A 13,693-nucleotide genomic window follows, 5' to 3' on the forward strand; every position below is an offset into this window, starting at 1 on the left:
GTCCCCGGGCCTCCCACTCCATTGGAGGGTTTGAATTTCCCGCCACGGAGCCCATTGGTCAGCTAGGGTGGGGAACTAGGATCCGAGGTCCTATTGTCCTGAGGAGCCAAGCTCCAGTCTTTCCTGCGGGCGCCTTGTGGCGGACCGCATACATAACACCCCTCCCCCCATAGTTCAGACACAATCTGGGTGATATAGTCTTTCAAATAAGCAGGGGGTTTGCGCTCTCGTGTAGAGCGCCTGGGGCCCGGCGAAAGAGCCGGTGTGTGGGTCGGTGTGGAGCTCCCCTGGTCCGGTAGTCCTGGGGGGCACGGCTGTTGCGGCTGCTGCTGCTGCGGCGCCAGTGGCTGCGGTGGCGGCTGCGTTTCTTCTGGGAATGGCCCCTCTTCCTTGCTCGGGGCTTCCGCTGTGCGATTGGGGTCTTGTGGGGCCGCCTCCTCCCTGCTTGTGTCCTCTGGGTTGGGCGACGGGGGGGGGTTCATTTCCCCCATGGCCAGCCGCCGTCGGAGCTGGTCGATGTGCCTTTCCAGTGGCCTTCCATCATTAGTTGTTACCTCGTATGAAGCTGGGCCTTTTACCTTGGTGACGCGGCCCTCCATCCAGGGGGCGCCGTTCCCGTAGTTCCGAAAGTAGACGGTGTCCCCAGGAGAGAACCCCCGAGGGCCTCCCGCTGCTCTACCGCCCTTCTGGTATCCAGTGCTCGGTCTGGGTGCAGGCGGTCAAGCAGCATCGTTGGCCGGCGGCCCATCAGGAGCTCCGCCGGGCTGTGGCCGGTGCCAGGATTGGGGGGCGTCCTCTGGGTTAAGAGAAAGCGGGCCAAGCGGAACTCCCAATCTCCTTCTGTGATCTAGCTTAGGGCCTCCTTGGCCGTCTGCACCATGCGCTCTGCCTGTCCATTGGTAGCGGGGTGAAACAGCGCTGATCGGATGTGCCGGATCAGGTTTTTCCGGAGGAATTCCTGGAACTGCCCCGACGTGAAGGCGGTCCCGTTGTCGGAAACGATGGTGTTCGGCAGGCCGTGCGTGGCGAAAATCTGGTGGAGGGAGCGGATCACCGCCTTGGTCGAGGTGGTGGAGACGGGGCTGATCTCCAGCCACTTGGAATATGAGTCCACCGTCACCAGGAACAGTAGGCCCTGGAATGGTCCGGCGAAATCCACGTGTAGCCAGGACCAGGGCTTGCGGGTTGACTCCCATGCTTGCGTTGGCGCCCTCGGTGGGTTGGGCCGGACCTCCTGGCAGGGGTGACATCTCTGGACCCAGGACTCAATCTCCGCATCTATCCCTGGCCACCATACATAGCTCCGAGCCAGAGCCTTCATCCTCACGATCCCTGGGTGGGCCTCGTGGAGGGCTTCCAGGAGGGCACTGGGGACCACCACGCGGTCCCCCCACAGAAGGCACCCCTTCAGCGCCGACAGCTCATCTTTCCGGGTACTGAAGGGTGCGAAGTCAGCTCCCGGGAACGATACAGGCCACCCCCTCACCACCCAGCCCAAGACACGGGCAAGGAGGGGGTCGCAGGACGTCTTGGCAGCGATGTCGGAGGCGTGCAGGGGGGGCTCCGGGAGGTCTTCGATACTCAGGACGCTGAGTCAGTATGTCAGCAAGCTGCCATGGTGTTCTGTGTAACTTCTGATTGTACATATATGATCCCTGTCCCTGCCAGCTGGCCTATGTGTTTTCCCTGCTGTAATGCCAAAGTAAAACAACTGGAGGATGTGAGGGGGAGAGTATGCTTCGCTGCTAGCTTCTTACTTATCAAGCCTGTGAACTGCACCTGTGTTATGTCTACTGTTCGCCTGGTTCCCAGGACCTGAGCAAGCAACCGTTTTCTCCTGCCCGCCAGCGGGAACGTTATCCATTGGTTGTGTATCTAACTTGAATCCCTTTATCATGTCTGCCCTAACTGCTTGTAGTCAGTTCTAACAAAGAACGTGTTTGAGTATCTTTCCAATGCTTTGAAATAAACTTTACTTTCTTTGAAACGTGGATTTATTCTCGATGCTTGGGGATCCAACACATTGATACTGCTGGCACAGTGCACTAAAATCATTTTTAAAAATACTGTAAGACATAACAATGTCTACACTGGGGGTGGGGGTAGCTACACTGGGGGTATCAGCTTCCATGCCCCTGGAATAAAAGGAATTTTCACATGATAAAAAGCTACACAAGCTCCTTGCTGCATCAGATCAATGGACCAGATGCTGGGTGGCTATTTCTCAGTTACAATAGAAGGAGCACAGTTTCAGTTTTCCGCTCTAAATCTTCTCTTACATAAGTTTACTATGGAGAATGTTGTTTCATGTGGGGTTAGAGTTGCCCGACACCAGCCAGAAGATCCCGCAAGCATCTAGGGGGTGGGGACTGATGGTGCCAGTGTGACATCACAGGATGTGTATGTAAAACAATCAAGTTTTGGAAAATCCTAAAGCACTCCATGACATCACTTTCTCAGTGTGCTGGCATGATGCCAGTGCTCGCCCCCATTTTCTCCTGCAGGCACTTCATGAGGCCAGTGGGTAACAAGCTGGGTTGTCAGCAGGTCTACCAATATAGTGGGAGACCTGGCAACCATGTGTGGGGTTTCCTAACCCCCAAACAGAAAAGCCACCAAATAGCATGGCTTGGGCTGCATAGTAGGGACTGAGGGAGCCTCAAAGATACTATGATTGTCTCCTCCACCTGGCAGATGAAGCACCATCAGGATGGATGTAAGTAGGAAAGGAGATGAGACTCCATCACCCCAACAACAGGGATGCCACTTCTGCCAAGAAGCTTGGATAACATGTGAGCGGACCAGGGTCACACAGGGGAGGTATGTGCAGCATGTAAAGCTATGTCTAAAGATAAGGAGCTCATCAGCCAGGGAGGCTTTCTCTGTGGTCCTGTTGAAAAATTCAATGCAAGTAAACAAAATCATGGATTTGATTTTCACACAGAAGAAGCAAGATCAAAAGAGGGATTTGGGGAGCTGAAACAGCAGAGATGAGAAATTCAAAGATCATCCTCCAGGAGAGAGACCTAAGGTATGGTTCTAACCCTCTCCCCTCCCAATCTGAGGCCATGCAGGCAGAACTAAGAATGAGAGAATGCAGGAGATAAGAAGAGAATGCGAGGCTTCATGTCCATCTCCTCTCCCCAGCAGCAGAGTCCACTTTTTTAATATATATTTTATATATTTTATATTTATTTTATTGTATTTTAAGATATATGTCTCCTTCTATCCCAAGGGTTCAGGGTGAATTATATTGCAACCTATGAGGAAAGGCTAGGCTGACAGTCAGTGACTTGCCCAGAGTAGTGACACATTGACCTGCAGCACAGATGTGGAGGGTGGGTATTTGCGACTGGATTTTCCATGGACAAACTCAATACTCCCTTAATAAGAACATAAGAGAAGCCAATGTTGGATCAGGCCAATGGCCCACCCAATCCAACATTCTGTCACACAATGGCCAAAATACCAGGTGCCATCAGGAGGTCCAGGACACTAGAAGCCCTCCCACTGTTGCCCCCCCCCCCGGCACCAAGAATACAAGAATACAGTGCATCACTTGCCCCAGACTGAGAGTTCCTATCTATACCTTGTGGCTAATAGCCACTGATGGACCAGAACTAATTCCCTCTTGAAGCTGTCCATGCTTGTAGCCGCTGCCACCTCCTGTGGCAGTGAATTCCATGTGTTAATCACTCTTTGGGTGAAGAAGTACTTCCTTTTATCCGTTCTAACCTTTTTTTAAAAGATTTTATTTATAGGTTTGTACAATAAAATAAAATAAACATACAAAATTACATATATTCTCGAGTCTATTTTTCTCGCTCTTTCTCTATCCACTCATATAATGCGGACCATCTTTTTTCATAAGTATTTTCATCTTTCCCCCCTAGTATTACATTTAATTTATCAATTTCTGCTACTTCCAGTAATTTATATATTATTTCCTTCTTATGAGGTATTTTATCCGATTTCCAATATTTGGCCCAAAGGATTCTTGCTGACGTTAAAATATACAACATCACATAAGTTTCATTATTATCAAACTCCTTTGGGACCATGTTTAGCAGGTAGATTTCAGGGTTAAGTGGTAACTCCACCTGCAGTACCTCTCTTATTATTTTCTGGATTTTCTTCCAATAATTTTTAACTTTAGCACATCGCCACCACATATGGATAAAGGAGCCAACATTATTTCCATATTTTCAACAATTACTTGAGCAGTTTGGGAAACATTGAGCAATTTTTTCAGGGGGCCAATACCATCTGTGCATTATCTTAAACACATTTTCTTTAAATGAAATCGCCCTCATACGATTAAGTCTTTTCCATACTTTGAACCACTCGTCCATTTCAAAGCCATGTCCTAGGTCTCTTATCCAGGAGAGATAAGAGATCCAGACCTTATTTGGTCTAACAATGTCATCTACCATATAGTCCTCTAATAAGAAATTATATACTTTATGTATCATTTTATCATTTGAGGAAAGCCAAATTTTATCTAATTCACTTTTCTCTTCATAAAAGCCAGTTAGTAGATCTTTATTGTATATAGATTTTAGCTGAGTATTTTCCCACCAGGTTAAATTATTATCATGTTTCTTAAAAAGCGTTTCTTCTTATTTTAGTTTATTGTCTTTGTCTAATAATATTTCATATGGTTTTTTGTTAAATTTTGTAATAAGTGAAGGTTTAACGAAGGCTTCTAGCGGAGAAACCCATTTAGGAGTTTTGATATAAAATTTTTCTTTTATCTTCGTCCATATATTAGCTGATGCACCTCTTAATGTATGACTCTTAAAATTAGAGTGAATCTTATCTTTACCACGCCAAGTGTACGCATGCCAACCCATACTTAAATCATGACCTTCTAGGCATAAGTTTCTATTATTTTTTAACTCAACCCAGTCTTTAATCCATCCTAAACTGGCCGCTTGATAGTACAAATTCCAGTTGGGCAAACCACAGCCTCCTCTTTCCTTTTTATCTTGCAGCGTTTTCAGCTTTATCCTGGATTTTTTTGAGTGCCAAACCTGACTGCTCAGCAATTTCATTGAATGCCCATGAGTTCTTGTATTGTGAGAAAGGGAGAAAAGTACTTCTTTCTCTACCTGCTCTATCCCATGCATAATCTTATAAACCTCGATCATGTCACCCCTCAGCTGTCGTTTCTCCAAACTAAAGAGCCCCTAGCATTTTAACCTTTCTTCACAGGGAAAGTGTTCAAACCCTTTTGTCATTCTAATTGCCCTTTTCTGCACTTTTTCCAATGCTATAATATCCTTTTTGAGGTGTGGTGACTAGAAGTACTCCAAATGAGGTCGCACCATTGATTTATACAGGGGCATTATGATACTGGCTGATTTGTTTTAAATTCCCTTCCTAATAATCCCCAGCATATCGTTGGCCTTTTTTATCGCAGTCGCACACCGTCTCGACATTTTCAGTGAGTTATCTACTATGACTCCAAGACTTGTCCTTTTATCCCATGACTATTGAGCTTACTTAGGAGCCTTTGATGAGGAACTTTTTCAAAAGCTTTTTGGAAGTCAAGGTAAACAACATCTGTTGGGTCCCCCTTGTCCACATGTTTGTTCACTCCCTCAAAGAACACTAACAGGTTAGTGAGACAAGAGCTTCCCTTCCACCACACCATAATGGTTCTCTCAGTCACAAAACTGAACAAGAAGTCACTAACCTTCATCATCAGCACAATGGTGTTGAGTGCAATCATGGCCATGATAAAGTACTCAAAAGGAGGAGACACCACAAATTTCCACATCTTGTACTGGAACGACTGCTTGTTTTGAGGCATGTAGCGGGTTAGAGGCTTGGCACTTATGGCGAAGTCTATGCAGGCTCTCTAGAAAGACAGGGTGGGGAAGCAATAGGAAAAGGATCTGCTCACAGCTAATGCTTTCCATCTGCATCCAAGGTTAATCATAAAAGCAGAAGTAAAGGATAGCTGTAGATGCTATGGTTTTCCTACAGGGGCCATATTGTGGCTTTTGTTTTTTTTGTGTGTGTGCATACACAAGATGAGGAGTTGCAAGATATAATAAACATGGGTTCATACATTCAGATTACTATGAGCCATGGAAGGCCCCCAGACAAATATTCACTATGCACCTCAAATATGCAGTCAGAATAATACAAAGAGATGTTTGATTACAACAGGTACATTTTTACTACCCCCCCAGGAGCCACTTGCCCAGCTCCCTGATCTGTGCCCCCGGAACGTTTTACCCTCAGTTCCCCCCTTGTGGCAACCCTGTATCCCAGAAGTCATTCCCATTTAGGAAAATCATAACATCCGGAAGCCATTCTCAGAGGAGAACACAAAGGACCACTTGAGTCGAGCCACTTGGGCTAGCAAATTAAGAGTGGATTGCCAAGACTCTTGCAAGTTTTACCAACTGTACCTGTGGTGCTGGCACTCAAACCATCATTTATAAAATTATTTGATCAACTAAAACAATGACCCTAATAAACTGGGCAACACATTCTGAAATTATTTTTAATGTGAGTATTTATAAAAAGTGTAGTTGGCTGCCTTCTCACGGACAGGAGGGAATACTTCTTCTAATATCACACCTGCTGCAAATTACATGCCTTACCTAGCCAGTGCTGTATTTAAACTTAACCAACGTTGATATGGACGGAGGTTCGTGACATTGTACAGGAGGCAGCAATCACCACCATCCCAAAGAAAAAGAAATGCAAGAAAGCAAAGTGGCTGTCTGATGAGGTTTTACAAATAGCAGAGGAAAGAAGGAAAGCGAAAGGCAAAGGCGAAAAGGAAAGATTTACCCAACTGAATGCAGATTTCCAGAGAACAGCAAGGAGAGATAAGGAGGCCTTCCTGAATGAACAGTGCAAAGTAACAGAAGAAAACAATAGAATGGGAAGGACTAGAGATCTTTTCAAGAAAATTGGAGAAATCAAGGGAACGTTCCATGCAAAGCTGGCCATGATAAAGGACAAAAACGGTAGGGACCTAACAGAAGCAGAAGAGATTAGGAAAAGATGGCAAGAATACACAGAAGAACTATACAAGAAAGACCTCGATGTCCTTGACAACCACGACGGTATAATCACTGACCTCGAGCCAGACATCCTGGAATGTGAAGTGAAATGGGCCTTAGAAAGCATTGCTAACAACAAAGCTAGTGGAGGTGATGGTATCCCAGCTGAGCTATTCAAAGTCTTAGAAGATGATGCTGTTAAAGTGCTGCACTCCATTTGCCAGCAAATTTGGAAAACGCAACAGTGGCCACAGGATTGGAAAAGGTCAGTATACATTCCAATCCCAAAGAAGGGCAATGCCAAGGAATGTTCAAACTATCGCACAATTGCACTCATATCACACGCTAGCAAGGTCATGCTCAAGATCCTACAAGCTAGGCTTCAACAGTACGTGGATAGAGAACTACCAGAAGTACAAGCTGGGTTTCGAAGAGGTAGAGGAACGAGAGATCATATTGCCAACATTCGCTGGATTATGGAGAAAGCAAGAGAGTACCAGAAAAATATCTACTTCTGCTTCATTGACTATGCTAAAGCTTTTGACTGTGTGGATCACAACAAACTATGGCAGGTCCTTAAAGAGATGGGAGTACCAGACCACCTCACATGTCTCTTGAGAAACCTGTATAAGGGCCAAGAAGCGACAGTTAGAACCGGATACGGAACAACTGATTGGTTCAGCATAGGAAAAGGAGTACGACAAGGATGTATACTGTCACCTTGCTTATTTAATATATATGCAGAGTACATCATGCGAAATGCTGGCCTGGATGAATCACAAGCGGGAATTAAGATTGCTGGGGAAAAGATCAACAACCTCAGATATGCAGATGATACCACTCTAATGGCTGAAAGTGAAAAGGATCTAAAGAGCCTCTTGCTCAGAGTAAAAGAGGAGAGCGCAAAAGTGGGCTTGAAGCTCAACATCAAAAAAACTAAGATCATGGCATCCGGCCCCATCACTCCTTGGCAAATAGAAGGGGAAGTCGTGGAAGTAGTGACAGACTTCACGTTCCTGGGATCCCAGATCACCGCAGACTGTGACTGCAGCCATGAAATTAAAAGACGCCTGCTCCTTGGGAGGAAAGCGATGGCGAACCTAAACAGCATGATAAAAAGTAGAGACATCACCCTGCCAACAAAAGTCCGCATGGTCAAAGCAATGGTATTCCCAGTAGTCATGTATGGCTGTGAGAGTTGGACTATAAGGAAGGCCGAGCGCCGAAGAATAGATTCTTTTGAACTATGGTGCTGGAGAAGACTCTTGAGAGTCCCTTGGACTGCAAGAAGAACAAATCAGTCAATCCTCAAAGAAATCAACCCTGACTGTTCCCTGGAAGGCCAGATAATGAAACTGAAGCTCAAATACTTTGGCCACCAAATGAGAAGGGAGCACTCACTGGAGAAGACCCTGATGCTGGGAAAGATTGAAGGTCAAAGAAGACGGGGACGGCAAAGGATGAGATGGTTGGACAGTGTCATCGACGCAACGAACATGAAATTGAGCCAACTTCAGAGGACAGCGGAAGACAGGAGGGCCTGGCGAGAGCTGGTCCATGGGGTCGCAAAGAGTCAGACTCGACTGTGCGACTGAACAACAACAACAAACGTTGATTCAAATAAATCAACTAAATCACATATAATTAGTCAATTAAGATTTCTCTAATCAGGTGACAGCCCCCGGTGCTATCTTGTTATCAAATTGAGGTTGTCTTTGCAGTTGTTCAGGGACAGACTGCTGTTGCACAAGGACCTCACTGCCCAAGACAGAATGGGACAGGAAGACTGTGTCTGAAGCTAGCCAAAGGGCCATGGGAAGAGTCCCAGAAAGGGCAGTTGGTGCAGCTATAATCAAGCGATAACCCTGACAGTGAAGCAATCAGTGATGAGAGCTGGAAACTTCTTAACAGGCACTGGAAGGCTGGCTGCCAGGCCTGCATGTTCTGTGCGGCTTGCCTGTGAACTGTGTACTACAAGGCTGAAAAACCAAGGAGCAGCATCCTTGGGGGTGAGTTCAAGCTACAGGCTCATTCCAGGAAAGAGGAGGATGCAAGCAGGTAATGTTCAACCCCCTTCCACTTCCCTTGTGAGGCCATTAGGGAGTGGACAGGTCGAATCCCCTAGGAACCCACTGGGTAGCTACAGCCTACCACTCTTGCAGCTTGTCTTCTGAGGCAGACAGCTGTTCCTTGTCAATTCTGTGCCTTATGTATAGCTTTGCTCTGTAGTTCTCCACCCCCTCCCATATTCTATATTGTTTGTGGAGACTGAAGAATCATCATAATCGGTCCTCACCTTAAATTCACATCTGTTTAATAGTGCAAAGTTTCTTTCCAGAGTTGGCGTTAAATTTTATTTTGCAATCATGAGATTACAATATTAAATACAGACAACAAAGTTTAATTTTTGTTACTGTATGATTGAGTGTATTCACAGCTGTAAGCAGTAACCCTTGTTGACATTCTGATGTCTTAAATTACTGCTACTTGTATACTTTCAAGGTAACAGAAATAAATGCCCTTTTAGTTGGTTATTACTATTATTATTAATCAGAATGTTTAATAACATCATTATAATTGACATTTCCAATGACGAAGATATAGTCTTTTTGTATTCAACATTACTATTAATTTTGCTGTAATTGTCTCCTCATTACCATGAATTCAGGAATACATGAATGTGATCTATGTATTTTCCATGCATTCTGAAGACGATATTAAGAGAATATAAACATGAGTGTGTACCTAGGATCTCATCACTGTTCTATTTCTTACAATTTGTATATGATTGTGTTATCTTTTACAGTTTGTACAAGGTCAAGTGTAGACAGATAATTGTTCTATGTCTTACAATTTGTATATGATTGTACTTTTTCTTACAGCTTGTACAGAGTAAAATTACCCCAGTATCCACAAGAAATATAAACATATACAAAATGACAAGTGGTGCAGATAAATGATCTTTCTGCACCACTTGTCATTTTGTATATGTTTATATTTCTTGTGGATACTGGGATAATTTTACTCTGTTGTAATCTACCTTTAGTATTCAATGGTGTTGTGTTCTCAGGCATTACATATTCCAGACATGGTTTCCCATTATTCTGCCCTTTCATAATTAGTAGATATTTCTTGGCTTTGCTTTTGAAGTCTTAGACCATCCACAACTGGGACAATTTTTGATGACTATGTGGAAGCCTCAAAGCTTGGGCACAAAGTGGCAGTCTGAATTCTGTAGGAAACCAGTTAGAGAGACTCACTTACGTGAATACACCAGAATCCCCATGGCTAGCCCTGGCAGCATTTTACAATCTTATGACCACACAAGTACCTCGTTCTTCTCTAGGCTGCATTCAGACATGACTTTGTCACCCTGCTCCTGGAAGGTGATGATGATTAAAGCCACAAAGATGTTGACAAAGAAGAAAGGGAAGACGACGAAATACACCACGTAAAAGATGGACATCTCCATTCGGAACCCGGGACTCGGGCCCTGGTTCTCATACGTTGCATCAACAGAATGCTTCAAAACGCTGTGAAGGACAAGGAGGCAAAGAAGTCGAATAAGAACCTGGCACAGGGAGTCAGAGAAGAGAAACAAAGGGCAAAACAAACCCCCCAAATAAACCATGTAAAGAAAAAGAGGACCATAAAAATAAGCAGCACACCAAATATAATAGAAAAGTGGACGTGTTCATATTATATTTGCAGCTTTACAGAAATATGTGCAAATTCCAATAAAGACGAAGATCTTAGTAGAAACACAACATTTAATACTTTGCAAAATAATGCAGAGAAGCTGAATTTCAACTCATTCAACAGGGCAGGATGTTAATACCTCACAAGGAGGAAGGAGCTCTTAACAAGCATGGGATTAGGAGAAAATAATTGCTTACTAGAATTGATTTGCAATGATATTTTTGAAGTTCCCCTCATATGGAATTGTTTTTGATAATGACAAGCTCTTATGAAAATTGTTTCGCCTTGGTTTTATGATTAAGGCTTATGCTAAAATGGGAACAGACCAGCTCTTTATTGAAGTTTCAGTACAAAGCCATTGTTCAGCCTCTTCAGAGAAAAAACTTGTGAAGGCAGTGTCTGAAATCTAAGTTTAGCTTTCCAAAGCTGAAGTCAAAGTTCATCCTGACCTGCCTAATTGTAGCAAAAATTCAGCTTCATGTTATCTTGCAAGGTTTACAATGTTGTATATTTAGTCTGATCATTCTCTACTATAGGTTTGGTTTTATTCCTTTTTAAAACATTTCTATAAGTATACATACCTATAATTGATTTATTGGAACTAGTTCATGCATATACATTTATCACATGATAAAGTCACTTGGGCCATTCAGCTACCAACCATCAAATGTACAATAACTGTACATAAATATCAATGGTGGTAGTAGAGTTCAATCCCATTAAAGGATCTCAGGTAGCAGAGAAAGACATCAGCCTGAGTTATAGATGTGAAAGGCAGTCTTTCATTTAGATGAGCAAATGAAAAGTTGGAGACATCACTGAGATGGCAATTAAAGCTGCTCCCTGTGTCTAGTGACCCTGGGTTGGAGGAGGCTTAGTTTCTCCCCCAACAGTCAAAATTCCACTGCTGTGTCCACTTTATCCCCTGGAACTTAATTGGAAACTCTGAGATTTGAACCTGCTTCTAAATTCACAGTCCCACACCTTCAAATGCATAATCCCATTCTTCCATATGCATAGCACTACTTTATCTTTTGCTGATGCAATAGTGTAATGAAAGCTGCGACCACATCGGGGGCATTTTCCATTTCCCTGTCACTGCAAATCTTGAGATGGAGAAGGATATATGGGAGGTGACTAAAACAGATAATGTTATTATCCTGGGACACTTCAATTACCCTGACAGTGACTGGGTAAACATGTGCTCGAGTCAAGACATGCAAATGAGATTCCTAGACATCATAAATGACTGTGCACTGGAAGAGCTGGTCACAGAGCCAGCCAGAGGGGTAGTGATCTTGGACTTAGTTCTGAGTGGGTCTCAGGACTTTGTGAGAGAAGTAGGGGTTGTTACACCAAGTTGGGAACAGTGACCACAATGCTATAAAGTTCAGCATTCAGGTCAATGGAAAGTTACCCCTAAAGTCCAAAATGGTAACATTAATTCAAAAGAAGGAACTTTATGAAAATGAGGGGAATAGTAAAAAGGAAGCTGAAAGGGAAACACAAGAGAGTCAAATTCCTAGAGGATGCTTGGAAGCTATTTAAAACCACACTAATCGAAGCCCAAATAGAATGCATTCCACAGGTGAGGAAAGGCACTGCCAAGTCTAAAAGAAGGCCTGTGTGGTTAACAATGCAAGTCAAGGAAACTATAAAAAGTAGAGAGGCATCTTTTTAAAAGTGGAAGGTCTGCCCCTTGAATTGAACAGGAGGGACCACAGGCTCTGGGGAAAAAAAATGTAATATAATAATTAGGCATGCAAAAAATATTTTGAAAAGTGGGTTGCTATAAGCATCAAGACAACAATAAATATTTTTTAAAATATATGTGGTGCAGGAAACCCACCAGAGAAGCAGTGGGGCCTTTGGATGGCAAAGGAATCAAGGGATTGCTAAAGGAAGATGGGGAGATGGCAGAGAAGCTCAATTACTTTTTTGCTTCTGTGTTCACTGTAGAAAGTGTGGGGCATGTACCCATGCCACAGTCCCTTTTTTCAGAAGGGAGTCTGAAGAACTGAGCCAAATTGAGGTGACCAGAAATGAAATTCTAGACCTACTGGGTTAATTAAAAAACGATGTCTCCAGGTCCTGATGGCACACACCTGAAAGTTCTTAAGGAATGCAGATGTGAGATTGTTGATCTACTAACCCGTATATATAACCTATCACTAAATTCAGCTGCTGTACCAGAAGACTGGATAGTAGCAAATGAGACACCAATTTTTAAAAAGGGATCCAGGGGGAACCAGGAAATTACAGGCCAGTCAACCTAATGTCTATCCCAGGCAAATTAACAGAAACTGTAATCAAAGATGGAATTGTTAGGCACATAGGGAAAATCAGCACGGTGTCAGCAAGCTGTCATGGTTGATCCTTTGTATATATGCTTCACATGTTAGGACCTCTTAACCTGCATTGCTTTCTGTATTAACTCATATGTTGATAGTTGTTGCCGAGTGACCCTTGCGCATGCTCATAAACGGCAAGCTTGTTAGCGAAACGCATAAACACTTCAAGGGCAGGTGGGAGATAAGGGAGGACGCTTATGTCTACTGCTATCGCTCAGAGCCTGGGAAGTACGATGTTTTGGAATCTCCAGGCTGTTACGATTCCCATTACTTTGGTGCTGTTTTCTCGGGCGGGAAAGTATCTCATTGGTATAGAGTCTGTTTGAACTTTGTTCATGTTACCTGCTTGATGTATTGCACGCCATTCTAAACAGAAATCTTGTTAGTGACACATCTTTTAATAAAGTCATCCTCGTGACTGAGAAGTGGCTCGTTGATTGATGGTACCATTACAGACGTTTGATGGGAACCCAGATGAACTGCCCTATTTCGTGGTCAGAGTACAAAAGTTCCTGAACCGGTCGGGCCATCTGTTCCCGAATGACAGTTCCTGGATTGATGTGGTGGCCTCCCGCTTCAAAGGAGCGGCTGCAACATGGTATGTTAGCTTACATGCCT

General features: G+C 43.9%; 1 protein-coding gene across 1 annotated transcript in view; it reads right to left on the reverse strand.

Moving 5' to 3' along the window:
- The window catches only part of CACNA1B (calcium channel, voltage-dependent, N type, alpha 1B subunit), a 562,801-nt gene that overhangs the window by 87,901 nt on the left and 461,207 nt on the right, over positions 1-13,693 (reverse strand). Inside the window, exons 29-30 of the mRNA XM_015421148.1 lie at positions 10,357-10,558; positions 5,699-5,863 (exon numbers count right to left, since the gene is read on the reverse strand). Coding sequence (XP_015276634.1) covers positions 5,699-5,863; positions 10,357-10,558 — 367 coding nt within the window. The remainder of the gene's footprint in view (positions 1-5,698; positions 5,864-10,356; positions 10,559-13,693) is intronic.

The sequence above is a fragment of the Gekko japonicus genome, unplaced genomic scaffold, assembly GCF_001447785.1.
Source record: "Gekko japonicus isolate JY-2015 unplaced genomic scaffold, Gekko_japonicus_V1.1 scaffold40, whole genome shotgun sequence".
Classification (NCBI taxonomy): Eukaryota; Metazoa; Chordata; class Lepidosauria; order Squamata; family Gekkonidae; genus Gekko; species Gekko japonicus.